This window comes from Manduca sexta, chromosome 27 (assembly GCF_014839805.1).
Source record: "Manduca sexta isolate Smith_Timp_Sample1 chromosome 27, JHU_Msex_v1.0, whole genome shotgun sequence".
Lineage (NCBI taxonomy): Eukaryota > Metazoa > Arthropoda > Insecta > Lepidoptera > Sphingidae > Manduca > Manduca sexta.
This window is the reverse complement of record NC_051141.1, coordinates 1,336,879-1,354,775: the sequence shown is the minus strand read 5'-3', so window position 1 is coordinate 1,354,775 and position 17,897 is coordinate 1,336,879. Positions and strand designations below refer to the sequence as shown.

General features: G+C 40.1%; 3 protein-coding genes across 11 annotated transcripts in view; 1 reads left to right on the top strand and 2 right to left on the bottom strand.

Moving 5' to 3' along the window:
* Positions 1 to 596: 596 nt before the first annotated feature.
* On the bottom strand, positions 597 to 6,609 carry LOC115451268. Its single transcript, XM_030179519.2, has 3 exons — positions 6,197 to 6,609; positions 2,585 to 3,265; positions 597 to 1,303 (listed from the first exon to the last, which is right to left on the bottom strand). Exons 1-3 carry the CDS (start codon positions 6,420 to 6,422, stop codon positions 663 to 665), a joined length of 1,548 nt encoding a protein of 515 aa, XP_030035379.2. The 5' UTR covers positions 6,423 to 6,609; the 3' UTR covers positions 597 to 662.
* A 783-nt stretch (positions 6,610 to 7,392) lies between these two features.
* LOC115451263 (OCIA domain-containing protein 1) lies at positions 7,393 to 14,892 on the top strand. Of its 2 annotated transcripts, none has more exons than XM_030179497.2 (6): positions 7,393 to 7,710; positions 7,792 to 7,918; positions 11,824 to 12,001; positions 12,189 to 12,331; positions 12,972 to 13,092; positions 14,383 to 14,892. In XM_030179497.2, exons 1-6 carry the CDS (start codon positions 7,594 to 7,596, stop codon positions 14,501 to 14,503), a joined length of 807 nt encoding a protein of 268 aa, XP_030035357.1. In that variant the 5' UTR covers positions 7,393 to 7,593; the 3' UTR covers positions 14,504 to 14,892. The 2 variants fall into 2 exon arrangements, with proteins under 2 accessions (XP_030035357.1, XP_030035358.1); XM_030179498.2 differs by lacking the exons at positions 7,393 to 7,710; positions 7,792 to 7,918 and adding exons at positions 8,606 to 8,819; positions 10,065 to 10,194.
* A 263-nt stretch (positions 14,893 to 15,155) lies between these two features.
* Positions 15,156 to 17,897, bottom strand: part of LOC115451262 (protein cycle) — a 90,699-nt gene continuing 87,957 nt past the window's right edge. For 6 of the 8 annotated variants that reach the window (XM_037443771.1, XM_037443774.1, XM_037443769.1 and 3 more), the window contains 2 exons: positions 17,409 to 17,623; positions 15,156 to 17,224 (listed from right to left, as the gene is read on the bottom strand). In XM_037443771.1, the coding sequence (XP_037299668.1) occupies positions 16,946 to 17,224; positions 17,409 to 17,623 (494 nt within the window). In that variant the 3' untranslated portion in view covers positions 15,156 to 16,945. The remainder of the gene's footprint in view (positions 17,225 to 17,408; positions 17,624 to 17,897) is intronic. The other 2 variants (XM_037443772.1, XM_037443773.1) reach the window with 1 other exon arrangement.

The following is a 17,897-nucleotide window of genomic DNA, read 5'->3' as shown; positions in this document are numbered from 1 at the left end:
TTCCTCGCCTGCCGCCACCGCTTGCGCTACAAACACGTTTTGCTTCTCGTATCATTTGTTACCGTTGACATTTAAAGGTGCGCGCTATATTTTGCTGTAATATTCATAACTCTACGACCGGTTGTCAATATCTGTTACGCAATTTATGAATGGAATTAAACCAGGTTTTATAGCCAAACGGCAAACGAGCATGTACTTACGTATGTGGGTCACCTAATGGTAACAAGCTACTAACACCTTTATCATCTTATATCCATATATATATATATATATATATATATATATGAATCTCATATATATGTGAATTTACAAATCTTTGAGGTAAGGCAAAAATGTATAGTTGTCTCCAAATTTTTTATTAAGTATATGAACTTAGCACAAATGCTAGGCTCTTTCGTCATAAAAGCCTCTACAGAGGGGTTATCTGAAGCCAGCATTGTCTAAATATGTTACTGATTATTACAAAATCTTATATTCATCTCAAAGATGTTTTTCTTTTAATAAATTATGGGAACATGCACTCCACTCCATTTTAAGAAACCCTCAGTTAGAATATAATTAGAATATTTGACTGCAGCCACAGCAAAAGTACGTTGTCATGGTCTAGAAATAATGTTTAATGGACAGAAACTTAGCAGATTGGGCTCCGACATAAATAACTATCACATTAGGAGCAGCAGGATCGCGAACGCGAGCAGAAACTGAACGTGGTGCAGCGGGGGCACTGCTAGCGGACCGGCGTCCAGCAGCGACACGTCGATATAGTCGCACACCATCTCGTCCCAGTTGTCCGTCAACTCCTGGATGTTCCGCGCCCTTGCCACGAGCTTGCGTCTCATAAGTCGCTTAGCGCGCTCCACGCGCTCGGGAGTGTCCGCCGCCACCTCACGAGCCCTCATCCAGGGCCCTTCTGATGACGGAGGCTCCACCACCACTACGGTCAGTCTCTTGTCTGTCACTTGTAGCAACACCGGCGGCTTCGCAGTTGAAGAGTCATTGTGCACGCTCTCTTTTCTTTGCGCCTTCTTCAATATGGAAAGTCTTGACTTTTCCGCAAGAGAAATCACTGCCGAGATATTGTTCTGTGCTGCCTGCGTGACTACGGTCCCGCGTGATGTGGAGACAGTGCTAGCGGGCTGCCAGAGGGATGCAGTAGCCACAGGGGCCGCACTGGAGGGAGGCAGCGGCACGACTGACAGGGCGGCTCCGGCGAGCGCGGGCGGCGCCGCTGGAACGGATCGGCGGTGTGTCCACAGCGCGTCCAGCACGTTGGTGCTGGTGACCGTCGGAGGCATCACCCTCGCTGAGCACACATAAGCTTTTGGTTAACACTGTATTCATGAAACCATGACTTTGTGCACCAACACTATTAATTTACAGTATATAATATATTGAACACTTCGTAAGTTTTGAAGTAGTATAACCTCGTTGCAAATGTTTTATCTATAACACGTATGGCCGGCACGAATTCTTGTGACGCGTTAAAAAGAAAATCAACATAGATGCCATTGCCACGGGTTAAATAAATATCCTCCCCTGAATAATTTGTATTCATCAATTTCTTTTTTAAGTGGACAGTTACTCGCCATACCTGGGCCTTGATGAACAGTTTCCATTAAGTGACACATTTGCTCGTTTGCCTACTATAATAATATTATGTATATACTAGTGATGTAACGAATATTCGCATTCGCATTCTCATTCGCGAATATTCGCATATTTTTGGATATTCGCATTCGCATTCGCATTCGCAAAATTTCTGCGAATGTTTTGCGAATGTCAATATCAGAAAAAAAAAGATTTGAAGATAATAGGAGACTGCCTGGGTGGCATAGTTCTACTGCATGTGCGGTACGGCAGCGCTCTGAGGTCAACACAAAATTATTTCGTTTACTTTAATAAAGCTTAAAAATTCAATTCTCATTAGAACTTGTAACACAATAGCAAGTAAGAAATTAAAAGAATTTGAAAGAAACAAAAACAAATTCTTCTATAATTTTTTTATCAGTCTTTACATAACTTTTTAATGTTTAGATAATTATCATCTTGAATAAATATCTAAAGAATATATTAAATAAACTAAAACAATATTCTTCTACAATAAACTATAACTCTTTCTTAAAACATACCAATTATTTAACTATTTAGCCATAGAAAATTGGCGCCAAATTTGAACAAAAACTAAACATTCGCATTCGCATTCGCGAATGTCGGTAGCAGATATTCGCATTCGCATTCGCGAATATTCAAAAAATGACATTCGTTACATCATTAGTATATACCTACCACCATTTATAATATTATTTTTCCTATAAAATGGCTGGCATATTATGTCAACTTCTGATATTACGTTAAAAATGATTATATCTCTGCGACTAATTTTAATAAAAGTAAAATACCTATATCTTTAAGGCTGATGATTGATGCGAGTAATAAAGTATTTCTAATTACTTTGAATCTTGCTGCAAATGTTTAGTGTTGATTAAGCCACCACCATCGACGATATACTCGTAGTCAGTGGCAAACAGACTGGCTGTGCAGTGAGGAGTAACACGCGACACATAACATTAGGGAACATGCTCACCTGAAGTGCGCCGCAGCAACGTAGGGAGTTTCTTTTTTATATTGTGGACCCTCTTCATGTCGTAGTAATCGCCGTAGTTGTCGTACGCCTTACTCCTGCGGCCGGTCAGCGCCGCGTCCTCGTCCTCCAGCACGGGTCGATAGTGCTCGCGATCGTTCATCCTCTCTCTGTCCTCATCGTGCAGCAAGTATTCTGGCTCCGTGCTACGGTCAGCCGTCATTCGACGACTTGACTCAAATGCATCTTCTCTGTCGTCGCCCAGTCGACCTCTGATGTGTCGGTCTCTAGGCTTTCGGCGAATAATTCTCTCCGTTACTGGAGTGTGCCTGTAGCCGTCCACTCCGACCTCGATGTCTTTCCCGTTAGCCTCATGTGTGGCCTCTCTCCCCTGAATATATTCAATATCGGAGTCAGTGGGATCGTTTCTGTTTAGTCTGTGCTTGACCGTTCTCTGACGCGACGACCCTTCCTTTCTAGATTTTCTGCTTCTAAGTCGGGTGCGTAGCACAGGCAAGCGATGATTAATTTTAATTTTTGAAATTTCTTCAGGCTCCGGGTCATACCTATCTAAAGTCTCTAAATTTTCATCGTCTCGCAGTCTTTCAAGTTCTCTATGTCTTCGGGCAAATTTCGACCAGGATTTCCGATCATCCGATTCTTTCGGCGGTCTCTCTGATTTCCCTGCAATATATTGAAATATTAATAAAAATGTTGTGTAGGTCTTCTCAGGGCCGGGTTAACCCTAAGGCAAATTAGGCAAATGCCTAGGAACCCAGAAAAGGCCAGGGGCCCTTCGTGATAAAAAATAATACCTACGCGAGGCACCGCGTGAATGTAGGTACATTCCAATAGGTTAAAGCGCAGCGCCGTGGTACAGAAATCAGGGTTAACATCAGGGATGTTATGGATATGCAATTTCGGATATGGATACGGATATGGATATAGGAATAAAATTATATCGGTTTCGGATATGGCTACTGATATGTAATTATTTCGGATAGTTTCGGTTACGGATATTAGATTAAAGTAAAATAAAAATATTATGTAATACAGTAGAGCTACGATTAGTAGGTAACTATCGTTCGTCGTCATCGTCGATTATTAATTATTGATGAACTAATTGGGGACATGGGTGTTCGGAAAACCTCTATGTTTTAATTTGAGATGAAGTTTCAGTGAAGTGGTGCCACCTCCTTTCCGTGAAAAGTTTTTATCACACTGCTTACGTTTTGCAAAATTACCTTTAACTTAATGGACGCATTTTGTCCTTATAAATCAATAAATACGTAACACAACACTTTTCCTTCACTTTATTAAATTAAGTACCTACCTACTCTTAAATGAAAAAAATACTATTTATGAATGAGGTTATGTTGTGACTAAAAAAAACAAACAAACTATACAAGATTCACGTGGCGCGTGAGCGGTGAAACAAAAACCTGTCGGAACATACTCATTATCCGAAACTTTTATAACATATACGGTTACGGTCACGGATATATTTTTATTTCGGATACCCGATAGTTTCAGTTACGGTTACGGAGCTCCATAACATCCCTGGTTAACATAACTCAACGCGACAAAATGATGTCGATGTCTCGGAACTAACAGACAAATCGCCACCCGCCAGGGACCAAGAGTAGGTACTTGCGACTCGTACGCGTCGCTCAATGAAATTACTTAGACCTATAACATTTAGGTAATTTTCATTAAATTTATTTACTTCGTGAATTACCTATATGGGGGTATAGGTATAGTGGCGGTGGTAGGTATCTGATACGGAAATTCCACCTGGGTGGATACCACGGCAATGTATATATTTTCTGTCGCCAAGCAGCAGTGTATAGTCACTGTTGTGTTCCGGTTTCAAGGACATTGTAGCCAGTGTAGCTACTGGACACCATTGTGTTTTGTCTTTCACCAGGCTTGCTATCCTGAGACATGAGATGTTAAGTCTCATTAGACTTAACATCTCATGTCTCAGGATAGCAAGCGTAGTGAAAGACCAAACAATACTTTTCAATTCAAGGTGCTGGATAGTGTTTCTACTGTTTACGGGCAGTCGCATCACTTACTATTTGGGTTTTTATGCTCAATATCAGCCCGTAGTCTGCAATTTGTGCCCAATATGGCGATAGGTTCGCCGTCTATCACATCCTGGGACGGAACACACTTGGCGAAAAGTGAGTGCCCTGGATGCACCTCTGCATACCCCTTCGGGGATAAATGCGTGATGGTGTGTGTGTGTGCATTACTTACCTACTATCGGACGAAGGACTAGCTAGTTTCGTCATTCAAAGCAATAAAAAAAAATCCTACTAACGAATCATTTGCGGGGTTCTCAATAATGGTAATGATATTAATACTATAATAATAATATATACTTATTAAGTAAAGTTCTAGGGGATTCCGTTTTCACTTAAAGAGAAACTGGGCCACCCTTTCCCTGAGGGTCCCAGGGCGGGCGCTCAGTATACCGAGCTTAGCTTGAGCAGAGGAAAACCTCTAAATACAATCTTATACTTATTATAATGATAATGGTAAATGGTACCCCTGTTTAGTCACAAATGAAAAGTTTTTATTGCTTAGTGCACCCCAGTTTTATAAAGATGTGGTATGGTATTTGGTCACATTCACCAGTTTAGGGAAATTGTGATATTCCTTCACAGTTAGCAACTAGTTAACAAAACCAATTTTTTTTTTAAAACTCCTACAACTGTTATGCATAGTAAGTAAATACTTTTTAAATGTTACATAAAAACGTAATTAAACGAAGGATGTCTTTAGTACAACTAAAAATCGTTACCTGTTTCATTCTTCCTTCATAAAAAACACAATTTCGCGATAATAATAAATAAATTTACGAGTGTAATTAAATAAGCCCAATCCACGTTTTCGTTGCGTACATTATAATATCATAAAGTTAAATATTTTCGGTTTGCAGTCGTTTTTGAATAGGTTTTTTTTTAACTTTTTATTTACATAAATACGACCACAGTAATCGTAGGTCAATTGCTGTTAGTTTCATTGTCTACTTCTGAAGATCGTTATCAGATCCCAATATGGTATACCTAACTACACTTAAAACTTTTTAAAAAGTATATAAATTTTAAAAACAGGAACCTCACCCAAATCGGATCAGTACCTATTTAGAAAATAGCAGTTATACAAACAAACATACATACTTATATGCACGTTAACTATATTATAGTCTTATGAAGTCAGTTAATTAGATTATGGTTGAAAAAAATATTTTAGTCAGGAAAGGTAAAAGTGGTCCCAAGATGTACGTTGCCTAGGAACCCCGTAATACTTAATGCGGTCCTAGGTCTCGTCTCATCGGTAACATAATTAAATTAGAGTCTAAACGGCACCGGTATTCTCCACCCAGACTTTACACATTTACTAAATCACGTCAGATAGACAAATACCTGGATAATTTTTCCATATAATCACCAAAATCCTCACAAATTACAAGTAGTTACATATGTGGCTCAATGCAACCTAGGAGTCCCGGCAAAGCCATTACTATAAGAAAGTTTGTTGTAATTAATTATTGTGGATTCTAAAACAAAGTATATCATGAAGAACTCAGAAATGCTGCCAACACACCGTGAATGTCCTCCTCAAACTTATAGTCTAATGAAGCCGATGCGTCGGGCGAATGGCCGTGGTAGTCATCGGCGGCGGCGGCGAGGTGTGGTAGGTCGCGAGGACTGTCGTAGTCGCCGGGGCCATACTGCGGCATTTTGACGCCGGAGTAATCGACGTAGCGCGCCGCCGAGGCCGCAGCGGCTGCCGCCGCCCACGCCAGCGCCATGAGCGCTGCGCGCGCCATGCGCCTGTCTTGCCCGCTCCTGTCGCGCGTGGCTGAATTGCCTGCCGTTATTATGGGAAACCGCGCCGGTGCTGCTCGTATGCCATATACCAAATGTGAAGCATATTCAACATAATATGTGACTATGAATTTGACGCTAAAACATTTCGGAGTGACGGCTCGTGACGGTTAGTGACGTTGGCGCATACTAAAAAGTATCATCAAAGAGAAATATCATAATATTATTATTTTAGTGCCAAGTAAGCTTAGATAAAGAGGAGGACGGCTAAAGCATTATATACATCGATTCAATCTCCTTGGTGCCTGTGAAGTTAAATGCGAGCGCAGGTATACAGATAGATAGGTACAGTCAAGTCGAAAATACATTTAGGTACTACGTTACTTAAGGTGGTAGCTCAAGGTCCATTTTCATACATTTTGTTTCGGCTTTAATCTGGGTAACTAAACAAGTATTGGCAAGTAAAGAATTTAAATTCACGTCTAGTTAGTGATTAGTTCTCGCAGTTGAAAGAAAAATGTAAAAATAATTAATAATCATGGATATTTCTGCCTTTAAAATTTCGTCATATTAAATTTTAAAGGCCGAAATATCCATGATTATTAATTATTTTACGTTTTTCTTTCAACTGCGAGAACTAATCACTAACTAGACGTGAATTTAAATTCTTTACTTGCCAATACTTGTTTAGTTACCCAGATTAAAGCCGAAACAAAATGTATGAAAATGGACCTTGAGCTACCACCTTAAATAAAACTATTATAAATAAAATTGGATTCCTAAAAGAATTCATACAATTAAGAAGTAGACGATAAGGGGACCCTGTGCCGTTTAGGGGGCATATACGTCTTTTAGCAATCATAGCCATACTAATTACAGGATAGCGTTGATAGCCGCATAGGTAAAAAAAAAATCCTATATACAGTGTCATACATAATTATATTCAGAGCCGCCAAGAACAAAACCTGACTATAGTCTCTTTGGGCATTGAACAATAACATCAGGGAGAAACAAACGTGAAACGTTTTGACTTTGTCAATGGCTAAAATATAAAGCTAAGTATTTGACAATGCAAAAATTCTTGTGAATTCCAACCAAAAAAATATATAATAATGTGAGGCTAGCCTGTCTTTTCCGTAGCGCAATGAAGTGACACCGTTTAACTTCAACGTAATGAGTGGGAAAAACCAAAAGGATGAGGTCAAAAGCAAAGAGGAGGAGTGTGGCTGCTACGCGCAGTCACGTACTATGAAAGCATGCCCTCCCATCCGCAACGTGACGCATCCTCTAGTAAGAACATCACTCACGCCTTGCCCATGTACTTTATAAGTGCCTACTTAATGAAACTGTTTACGGCGATTTAAATTCTAGCGTTACTATGAGTTTACACAAGATGAAATAAAAGCGCTCGAGGAATGTGACAAGGAGAGTTTCTACCAGAGATGCCTGCCGTTTAGCACAATGTTCGCCACTGTCACGTACGCAGCTATCAGATATGGTGAGTAATTTTGTAATAATGTAGGAAGGTTGGCAGGGACGCCACGAAAATATTCATAGAAGTAAGACGCAACATACATAGTGACCTACATAGTGACGTTCCTTCCGAAACCTTCTTACTTCTATGAATTTTTTCTCGTTTTAGGACATCTTCGTAGAAACCCACATTTCGGTGCGGTACCAAAAGTGTTCGTAGCCGCTTTTTTGGGCTACTTCTATGGGCGAATATCTTATTTAAACAATTGCGACGAGAAACTTCGGAACCTGCCGGCAAATAGTCATCTCGGAAATGTTATGAGAAAATATCATTGTGAAACGAATGAACCTGCGAATCCCAATAAACGGCGATAGTATTAATTTGGGAATAAATCTAATTTATAATAAATATGTTAGTGTTTACTTTTGTGTATTGCAGATAGGTGGGCAATTATTGTTAACTATGGAGATCACTCGAAATAAAAATATTTTTTTTTGGAGTAATATTATTGTAAGAAATGCTGAATGTGCGTAATATTTTTAAAATATTTTATTTCCAAAAGAAATATATTACCTAACTTTACGAATCAATGAAAAAAATATTATTTTGATAAATAAGATACATAGATTATTAACTATTGTAGATGTTGTTCGTTCATGGTGGCCAATATATAGCAATAATTTATATATGGCAGCATCGTACTGGATTATCGCTTGTCATTTTCAAATGACAGATAATTGCCGTCAAAACCAAAACAGTGAATATCATTCGATATCAATTGATGTGTATTTTTGCAATAAATCATAATAAATAGTGAACCTTTATAATGGACGATCCAAGAAACTTTGGGTATCAAGACGGCTCGGGAGCAATGGGGTCACCGCATACCCCGTTCCAGCAGTCTCCGCACCAACCTGGGATGCCGGTAGGGTTATTTTTGCATATCATTTCATATAAGAAAGGCAATATTTAGTGCATACTACATCGTTACGTTGTACATTAAAATGTAGTGGTAGTATAAACTGCTTGCGGTGATATCGGATAGGGGTTTCCATAACGCCTGCATAAAAGCGTTTTGCGCGATTGGTGAAGAGTCGCGCGTGCCGTGAGGCCCTCGCACGCTGGTGCTGTGGCTAAGACACATTATATAAGAAGTAATATAAGTCAACATGTTCAAAAACATCGTTTGTTCGTAATGTTTTCATTTAATCACTGAATTAAACTGATCCTGTATAAGTATACCACTTAATCTGTAGTCCAAAATAACTTAACTATTAAAAAGACTATCATGGTACAATCATTAAAATGTTGCCTTGTTCATACTATTTTTCCAAAGAAGACATTATAATAGTATACTGTGACAGAATCATGGTGCACATCTGAGTTAATAGCTTTAGTATTACAAATTAGGTTCCTTTACTTGATGATTTATAATAATATTTCTTTTACTGGGTGTGAAAGTAGGTCTCCCATGTTCGGGAATATAGTTCTGGGAAGTTATTTCTGTTGGCCTGCATTAATGTAAATGTACAGGTACCTCAGTTTGAGACATTGAGTGACTCATATAATTGAACATAATTTTTAATGACTCGCTTCCTATCTTCAAAAAGAAAATATTGAACTTGCTTGTTGAAACCTAAATCTAGTTTTTTATTCAGTCTTATATTTAGAATGTACTGCACTTCTGGTGCAGCCAATTGTTCATTGTTATGTGTTAATATGTTCATACTATGACAGCCTGTAATTAAAACAGTACTGCAGCAATCACTTACTGAATTGTTAAAAAACTACTATGTACTATGTAAGGAGTATGTTTTGTTGGCTGTTAAAATAAATAAAAAAATAAACATGACATGTCTGGTTTCAGTAGCAAAGTAACATTTAGCAATCAAGAGCAGAGAAATAGTTATTTGACATCCAGTTGTATAAAAAAAACTAGAAATTATATTATTTTGTGCAAGCATTAGATAAAATTTTGTGAAAATTGTTTAACTGTGCTTTTGTATGTTACCTGTCTACTTAAGTAACTATATAATTTCATAATATGTTAAATTAGTAAAAAGGTGTAAGTAGCAAGCTATGAACATAAGTATCAGATTTTTTCAATAGTTGGCACTTCTTGGTGGCGATGGTAAGTGGGACATAATGATGACAGTTTTTGTGCCTCCAGGTGCAGCAACACAAGTTCTCACCAGATGAGTTGCGAGTTCTTGCTGAATGCAACCGAGACAGCTTCTACCAGAGATGTCTCCCAATTGGCACTGCCTTGGGGTTGACTGCTTATGCAGCCGTTCAGAGAGGTCAGTCAGGAAAAAAAATTGTACCACACTGGGTAAACGATTTATGGTCAACACTTAGATAGAAGACAGAATATTGTTTACAAATAGATTATTTCAGTTTTGAAGAAGTTGAAACTAAATGTTGAATCTTTCCACCCATGATTCTTATTCATCCTATTTTATATGTAGCATTCCTGTAAAGTGAACAGCAGAAAAAAATTTGGTTCTTAAGTTTGATAATATCCAACTTTTGTGCATATTGTACAGCTACTAATTCTGAATATGAATTAATTTCAGATCCTCATTTTTATTTTGCTATCTGCTTTATATGGACTGCCAATGAGTGATTGTCCTTTATTAAGACATTGTTATGAATGTGAAACATCACTGTAAGCTCTACTTGTAGGGTACTATTATGTTTTCATATTTTTTTATCCACGCTGTGATAACAACTGCAACTGAAAAAGAAAATTAGGTGACATGACACTAAATGTCAACAGCCTAATTGCTCTCTTTTGCAGCAGTATACTGGCAACCTGGGCAATGGGTAAAAAACTGGTAGTAAGTGATATTCGCAAATTCCTGAACATCTACAAAGCCAGGGGAGTGGTAGAAGCAAGCAACTCCAACAGCAATGACAAATGAGGTGTTATCTCCTTGGACTTCCTCTTTATGTTTATGAACATGTTAAGATTTGTTTAATAAAATAGTTCAAAATGATTACTTTTTATTACTGAAAAAAAAAATATTTCAAATTATATTTTGTAATACAGAGAACATAATATTTGGCTTTACACTGCTTTAAAACTCAAGTATCCCTGCCGTAATCCACACGGCTCTGTGTTATTCAAATTTAATTGTACTCAACAATAATTTTATATGAAAGATGTAACATTTTCAATACATGTGACATAATCGTCGACCCGATCGGGCACGGCAATGGTGAATGTGTGATGAGGTGTGCCGGCTCATGCAGATTATAGTTCCACATATTTCTATAATTTAGTGCAAATAATGCTAAATAAATTCACACATTCAGCTTTTGGCCCAGAATTTGTTCACGAGATTTAATTGAATTTAATTTATTAAGTATTGCCAACAAAATTAACTACATAAAGGGTCTATTTCACAAGATTCTAGTAAATTTTATTTGATATTTAACATATTAAATATGTAGTGTAAGGTCTATTCCTTTTAGTACTGTTTATTTGGGAGGATAGATTACAGAGTGACTTGTATTTCCTTAGCTTAAGTATTTTATGTGGCGATTAGCATTTACTTAGAAGTTCTGAAGTAAGGTCTGGGAATGTAGATTTATTAATTTAAGTATATTTGGTCAAAACTAATTACTACTATGGGTTATAACTAATTCGTAAAATTTTAAGGTGTATAATTAAAATGGATAAAATGACATCAACTTCAGTCTATTCTCTGGCTCACATTTGTACCAGGAGTGTGAGTAAGCGCGTGGGCTTTATCTACTTTCTTATATATACTTATGTATTTAGTTTTAACATTAGTAATATGTTTCAGCTAATATAGGTAGTATTTGGTGGAAATCAAACCAGGTCACGTCATGGGTACAATAAAACAAGCATGTGCTTAGAGATCAAGGCAGAGGGCAATATGATGAAGAACATGTTGTTGCAGGGCACCTGAAGCCGAACCCTCGCTTCGGTGCGTTCCCGAAGGTGTCTTTGGCGGTGGTGGTGGGCTACTTCCTCGGCAAACTGTCGTATCAGCAGGCGTGCGCCGAGAAGCTGATGGCGCTGCCCGGCAGCTACATCGGACAGCTGCTTCGCGAAAGGAGAGACGGCAAGATCGGCAGGTACGCTCACATGTTCTCTATTTCTCTCACAATATGGATATTGTAGACATGTACCCATCTGAGGTAAGTCAAACCGGCTAATCATGTCTCACACCACTTTCTTGAGTCTTAAGAAGCAAAATTGAGACGGCACTAGTGGTTTACGACATAAGCGTCAGTTGTTTGTATTTCTGTATGGTTGGTGCAGCACGTCGCTGCAGCCGCAGGCGCCGTCGATGTTCGGCGCGAGCCCGAGCGACATCTACTCGGACGCGGGCCCCGGCAGCTCGCTCGACCTGGACACGGACAGGCCGCTCTTCAGCGACGACACCTACCGGCCAGACTCCGACGGTAACACCAAACTTATGCATTCATTGCGTGAGACTTTTCGTCTAATATGTCCTCTATTAATATTAGCGTTACTTGTCACTAAACTATTAAGATTATAATCTTTCTATACTTCTCTACTAGTATTCGAAGACTATTATATAAAGAGTTTATTTGTTCAAACGCGCTTATCTTAGGAATTTCTAAACCGATTATGAAAAAAATTATACTAATAGGAAATTATAATATTTCTAAAGCTTCTTTTTTTATCCCGGAATAACTTTCATGCGGGCGAAGCCTAAGGGCCAGTAATGCATAAACCTTTTATTATTTTGACATCTGTTCCTCGCGATTGAACTGCTCGTCAAGTTGAGTTTGAACGCTTCAAACGTTTACTTCACCTGGTTCGGTAACATATACAGTGGATAAATTATCTAAATTGGTATTAGTTGTGAACATAATATTACACAAGTGAAGGATATTTTGTTGTCACTAAATATCCTTTACTTGCATGCACCATCAAACGGCGTCATAACGAACAAGAAGAACTTAATACTGTTACTGTAAAAACACAATACGAGTACTTATAAAACTTTGTCGATAATTAAATTCACATAATTATAAAGGGTATTTGTATATAATATTGCGTATATGTGTGTGGCAGGAGGAGGCGGCGCGGCGGCGGGGCTCGGTGAGGCGGCGCCTGCGCAACCCGCGCTTTCCTATGAGGACCTGCGGCGCAAGAACAGAGGCGCATACACGGACTCCAAACAGGACCCCTACAGGTGACTCATACGTGATATTGAGCTTGCGCGGCCACGCTTGCTGCGACTTGATCCATTTGTTTATGTGCGGCTAAGAATATGCTAACGCGAGCACAATGCCCAGCGCCACGCAGCGCCGGACAAGCAGGATTTTCTGTGATAATTGTCATTCCACTTGGACATTATTATTGTAATACAATACCGTCGAATATATATCAGGAAGTTATAATATTATGTTGTTCTTAAATTATAATATATTCTAAAAGTCAACACTCGTCTCGACTGTCGGCTGAATATTTTAGGTTCCATACTTAATTTTTGTAGCATAATGTGATGTGTAGATGCAGTTATTATACCTTGTTGTTTTATTGCCAGTCTATTTGTACTGTACGTGCCGTCATCGCCAGTCCAGTAATTTTTTGGCCACGCTGTCTATTAATAATAATCAGTCAGAATCCATATTTTATAATTCTTGTCATATAAAAAATATATATACAAAAAAATTGTGGGTCTGGAGTTTCTTTTTTCCACAGTGTGGCTCCTGTATCGCTTGTGGGCTGCCACCTGTATTTCATGCACATTCCCTAATTCCCTTTTGATTCCATGTAGTATTGTGTAAGCTGTAGAACCGGGATCTCAAGCGACAGGATTTTTTTTATTACTTTCATTAACTGAGTTTCTCAAATAGGGTCGTTTGAAACGACAGTTGTTTTATTTAAAGAGACCCGACAAGGGTGCTGGAAAATTTGCCGAAGAAATTAGAATATTTGTATACAAATGTGTCATAACCTGTCCAAAACAGAGAACTTGAGGCTATTGAGCTGCCAAGTCCCGATTGTGGAGGTACACATCGAACAATCTAATCTCGTTGCGCAATCGCACTTAACAAGGTTTGAAATGCTCAGTAACAGAATATGTCTCATTGCAACTATACCAGAGGTTTCCCACATCCCATTTCCCATTCATCCAGGTTTCACTGTATTAGTCTTTGGCAGAGTAAAGTATTAAGTTTGTCAAAGTCGTGATACCCACCTTCGTAATATTTCTATGAAAATGTGTGTCGAAACTAAAATGTTGCTGTGATATTATATAGGAAATTTGAAAAGCGGCGAAGATTTGAAAATAAATCTGAGCCCCTTATATAAATTTGTCGCTAGTCCGTTTTATTTGAGATGCTCTCCTGAAGCGTAAACGTGCGTGTTTTAAATCTCAGCAAGTTCTATTTTAATATGTGATATTTATTATGTACTGTATAATTGATTTCTTGGCGTCAAGGTGGGAGTTCATGTGCTGACGATAGCATTGTTGCAGAGTGGAGCCGAGCGGCGCGCCGACGTCGTCCAGTTCGCGCATGCGCGCGTCGCCGCCCCCGCCTGCGACTGCGCCTGCGCCCGCGCCCGCCACCAACAAGTACGGCGACGCGATGGAGTAGACCGGCTGGAGATTAACCGTCTATTAAAGATAACTTCATTACCAGATCGCCCAAGAGAATTAAAATAAAACTTAAACTGTAGAGGATATAGAAGGATTCTAATATTTGTACAGGATCGCTCGGAATTCCTACTTTCGCAGCTTTATAGAACAATATAAATTTCACTATTTGCTTTACAGCTTTAAGTCAATTTTTGAATACCCTAGTGTGATCTGGCAGGTGCGATGTAAGAACTTGTACGTGTCTTGGCGGGCGCTAGCATGAATCCCTGTACATATGAACCCCGCAAAGGTTACGCCAGCGCCCTCCACGGCCGCATCAAGTTGTCGGTCACTGATGTGTTCAAATGTAACAAACTATTGGAATAAAGTAGAAAACAGAATCACGCACAATGCGTTTTACATTCGCAATCCACGCGTCAGTGTACAGCAACTCGCCGGGCAAATTCTGACCGGTAGCAGTGTCGTGTCGTGTGAATAGTGGCTGACATTTGCAAAGAAGCGACTCGGAAGTGCGGTCGCTTTAATGTAAGCTTTATGGCGGTGCTGTCACCGACTGTCATAATGAGTGAGCTTGGACTGCGACTCACAGCTCTCTCCACTAGCGTCCGCAGCTTGGCGCTTGGGGATATTAGTAAATAAAACACACCCAATAAAACACCGATATCCGAAACATTTTATTATTTAATAAGTATAAACTAAAAATAAAACAACATATATTTTTTACATCTGATTAGTCAGTCGCGCTGTTGCTATTCTGCGTCGAGCGTCACCACTATTAATATTTATTTATTGGGTTTTCCAGCAGTATAGTATCCACTATCAGTATTTACTGTCCTGGCCCAAAGCGGCAGTGAATTCATTGTATTTGTATTCATTTTGTGTATGCTGGAACGTTATAGCAACAGCGCGAGTAACGAGTCTTGCGAGTCGGCCACACCTCGAGCTGCCTGGTAACAATCGGCGCGACGCACGCGTGACGCGCACGCGTCGCTCGCGCCCGGCGACTGCGGCCGCTCGGCGGGTACTACCTATGTACGGTATAGCGTGGAACCTGGACCACTAACCACATTCACTCACATTCATAATAACACGTAGAAAATTGCCTTTTGTTGAGCAATATATCAAAATTGTTAATTACAAAAAACAATGCAACTCTTACAGTTACAATCCCTGATTAAAGTTTAATCACATTTGTATTTGGAAATGCTCGCATCTCCAGGTCCCATTGTAAATATTTCTATATATTACTATACTTTAGAAGTAACGTTAATATTAATGCCGAGTCGGATTTGCGCCAAAATATAACATCAACTATAGATCTACACAATGTAGACTATTAAATATAGAACAGTAGAGTAGTAGTCGCGTCGGGTTGTTTGTAGCATTGTTAGGACGCATCTTACGTAGCCTTGATTCCCCAGGACAAGGGTGACGTTACAACACGGCCGCAGTATCGCGGATCTTACTAACATCCACTTAAATTAATAACAATTCGCGACGTTCCACCCGACGTCCAGACCACCAAATCCTCTATATTGTTGTATAATTAAATTATTATCAATGTATATCTATAACATTAAACATATAATTAAAACTACCTATGATTTGATTGCACTTGGTATGTTTGTATACACTACATAAGCTCGCGTTCGGCTGTCCGCCTGTTGACGTTTTTCACAACTAACAAATAATTTCCAATGAAATATTTAACTATATATAATATCAAAACCTGCACATCATGTGCGCGTGCGCAGTTTATTGGTGTTTAGATGATGCTGTTTTAAATGATTTAATAAATACATCTTACAGTCACTAGTCTACATTGGAAAAGAGTTTTGAAACTTTAACAAATATATAATGTGGATGACACGTTGGCACTGTTGGTCGGACACGAACCTTTCTGTTCATAAGTGGCAGATTAAATTCTCGACCGCAACTTGTTTGTACATCCCAACATTAGAATTCGACGCCGACATATTAGTTTCCACTATGTTCTTTGCCATGCTATACACATGCCTCAATGCGCATATTAAAACAGCATCGACTAAACCAACATTAACTATATTATCGTATGCCGTGGCCTGTATCGCTTGTACATGGAAGACGGCGGGTTCGTGCCTGTATAAATATTATAAACAATATCATGTATCAGGCAACAAGGTGCAACTCATGTTACATATGTAACGTAATATTACTTTCCGTTGCGTTGTTCAATAAATAGTATTGTATTAATGCTAATGATGCTTGCGGTTTCGCTTGTGGAAAGTCCCGTTATATACTTTTTCGTGATTCAAATTTGTTTTTATTATTTTTGCCTTTTATAGAAATCGGTTAATTGGCTTAGCCGTAGCTTAACACATCTATAGAAGGGCATATAGAGTTAGTTTGGACCCAGTTGTCCAGTATTGTGCGGGCGCGCGGCGGTGGTGATGCGCTGCGTCTAAGGCAGCGGCCACGGCAGGCCGGAGAAGTTGACGGGCCCGCCGAGGCCGGCGTCCGCCTCGAGCAGGCTCATGATGACGGCCATGGCCGCCTCGCCGTTGCCGTCGAGCCCGAGCGGCGGCAGCGGCGGGGAGGCGGGCGGCGGCGTGCCCGGCGCGGCCGCAGCGCCCGCCGGCGGCGGCGAGCCGGCCGCGCCCGCCGCGCTCAGCGGCACGTTGTTGCGCACCGGCGCGTACCCGCCCAGCTCCACGCCCAGCAAGTTGTCCACCAGCGACGCCTGCGTCCACACCCCGTCATAGTAGATACGACACAGACCCACAAATTATGATCAAAGCTTAAAATAATATCATTGACTCGCTGCAGACCGTCACGGACCCACAACTGTGGGTTTATCACGCCATACAAACAGTAAAATTGCAGATGACACATAAAATACTTAATTGAAAGTGAAAAATAAGTACCTGTTGTGTAAAAACGGCATCCTGCAGCAGGTCGGCGGGCAGGTCCGGCGAGAACTCTGAAGAGGAGCGGCGCAAGGCCTCCTCAGCGATGGCACTGCCGATCTTGTGCGACTCCACTTGTGAGTCGATTAGTCGCTGCATTTCTATGTCGGCTTCTGAAAGCGCACTAGCTACGTGACCAGGAGGCGCGTCCTCCTCGCCGCCGCTGCGCTGCGCTGCACACACGCGCACAACACGTTACGTGGACCCTCCCGCCACCTCCCAACACCCACCGCACGAACACCCCGACACCAACCATTATGATCATCATAGACGCCATCAACATCCATCCGCCATAAAACTATATTAGTAATATAAAGCACAACTACTTATTGTCTAGTATAACGTATAATACTCGTGTGCGAAGAGTCGTGGCTACACAAGTAATTCATAAATGCCGCGATGGATTACGCTGACGCGTCCACGCAGCATGCGCGCGTGAAGCCACGA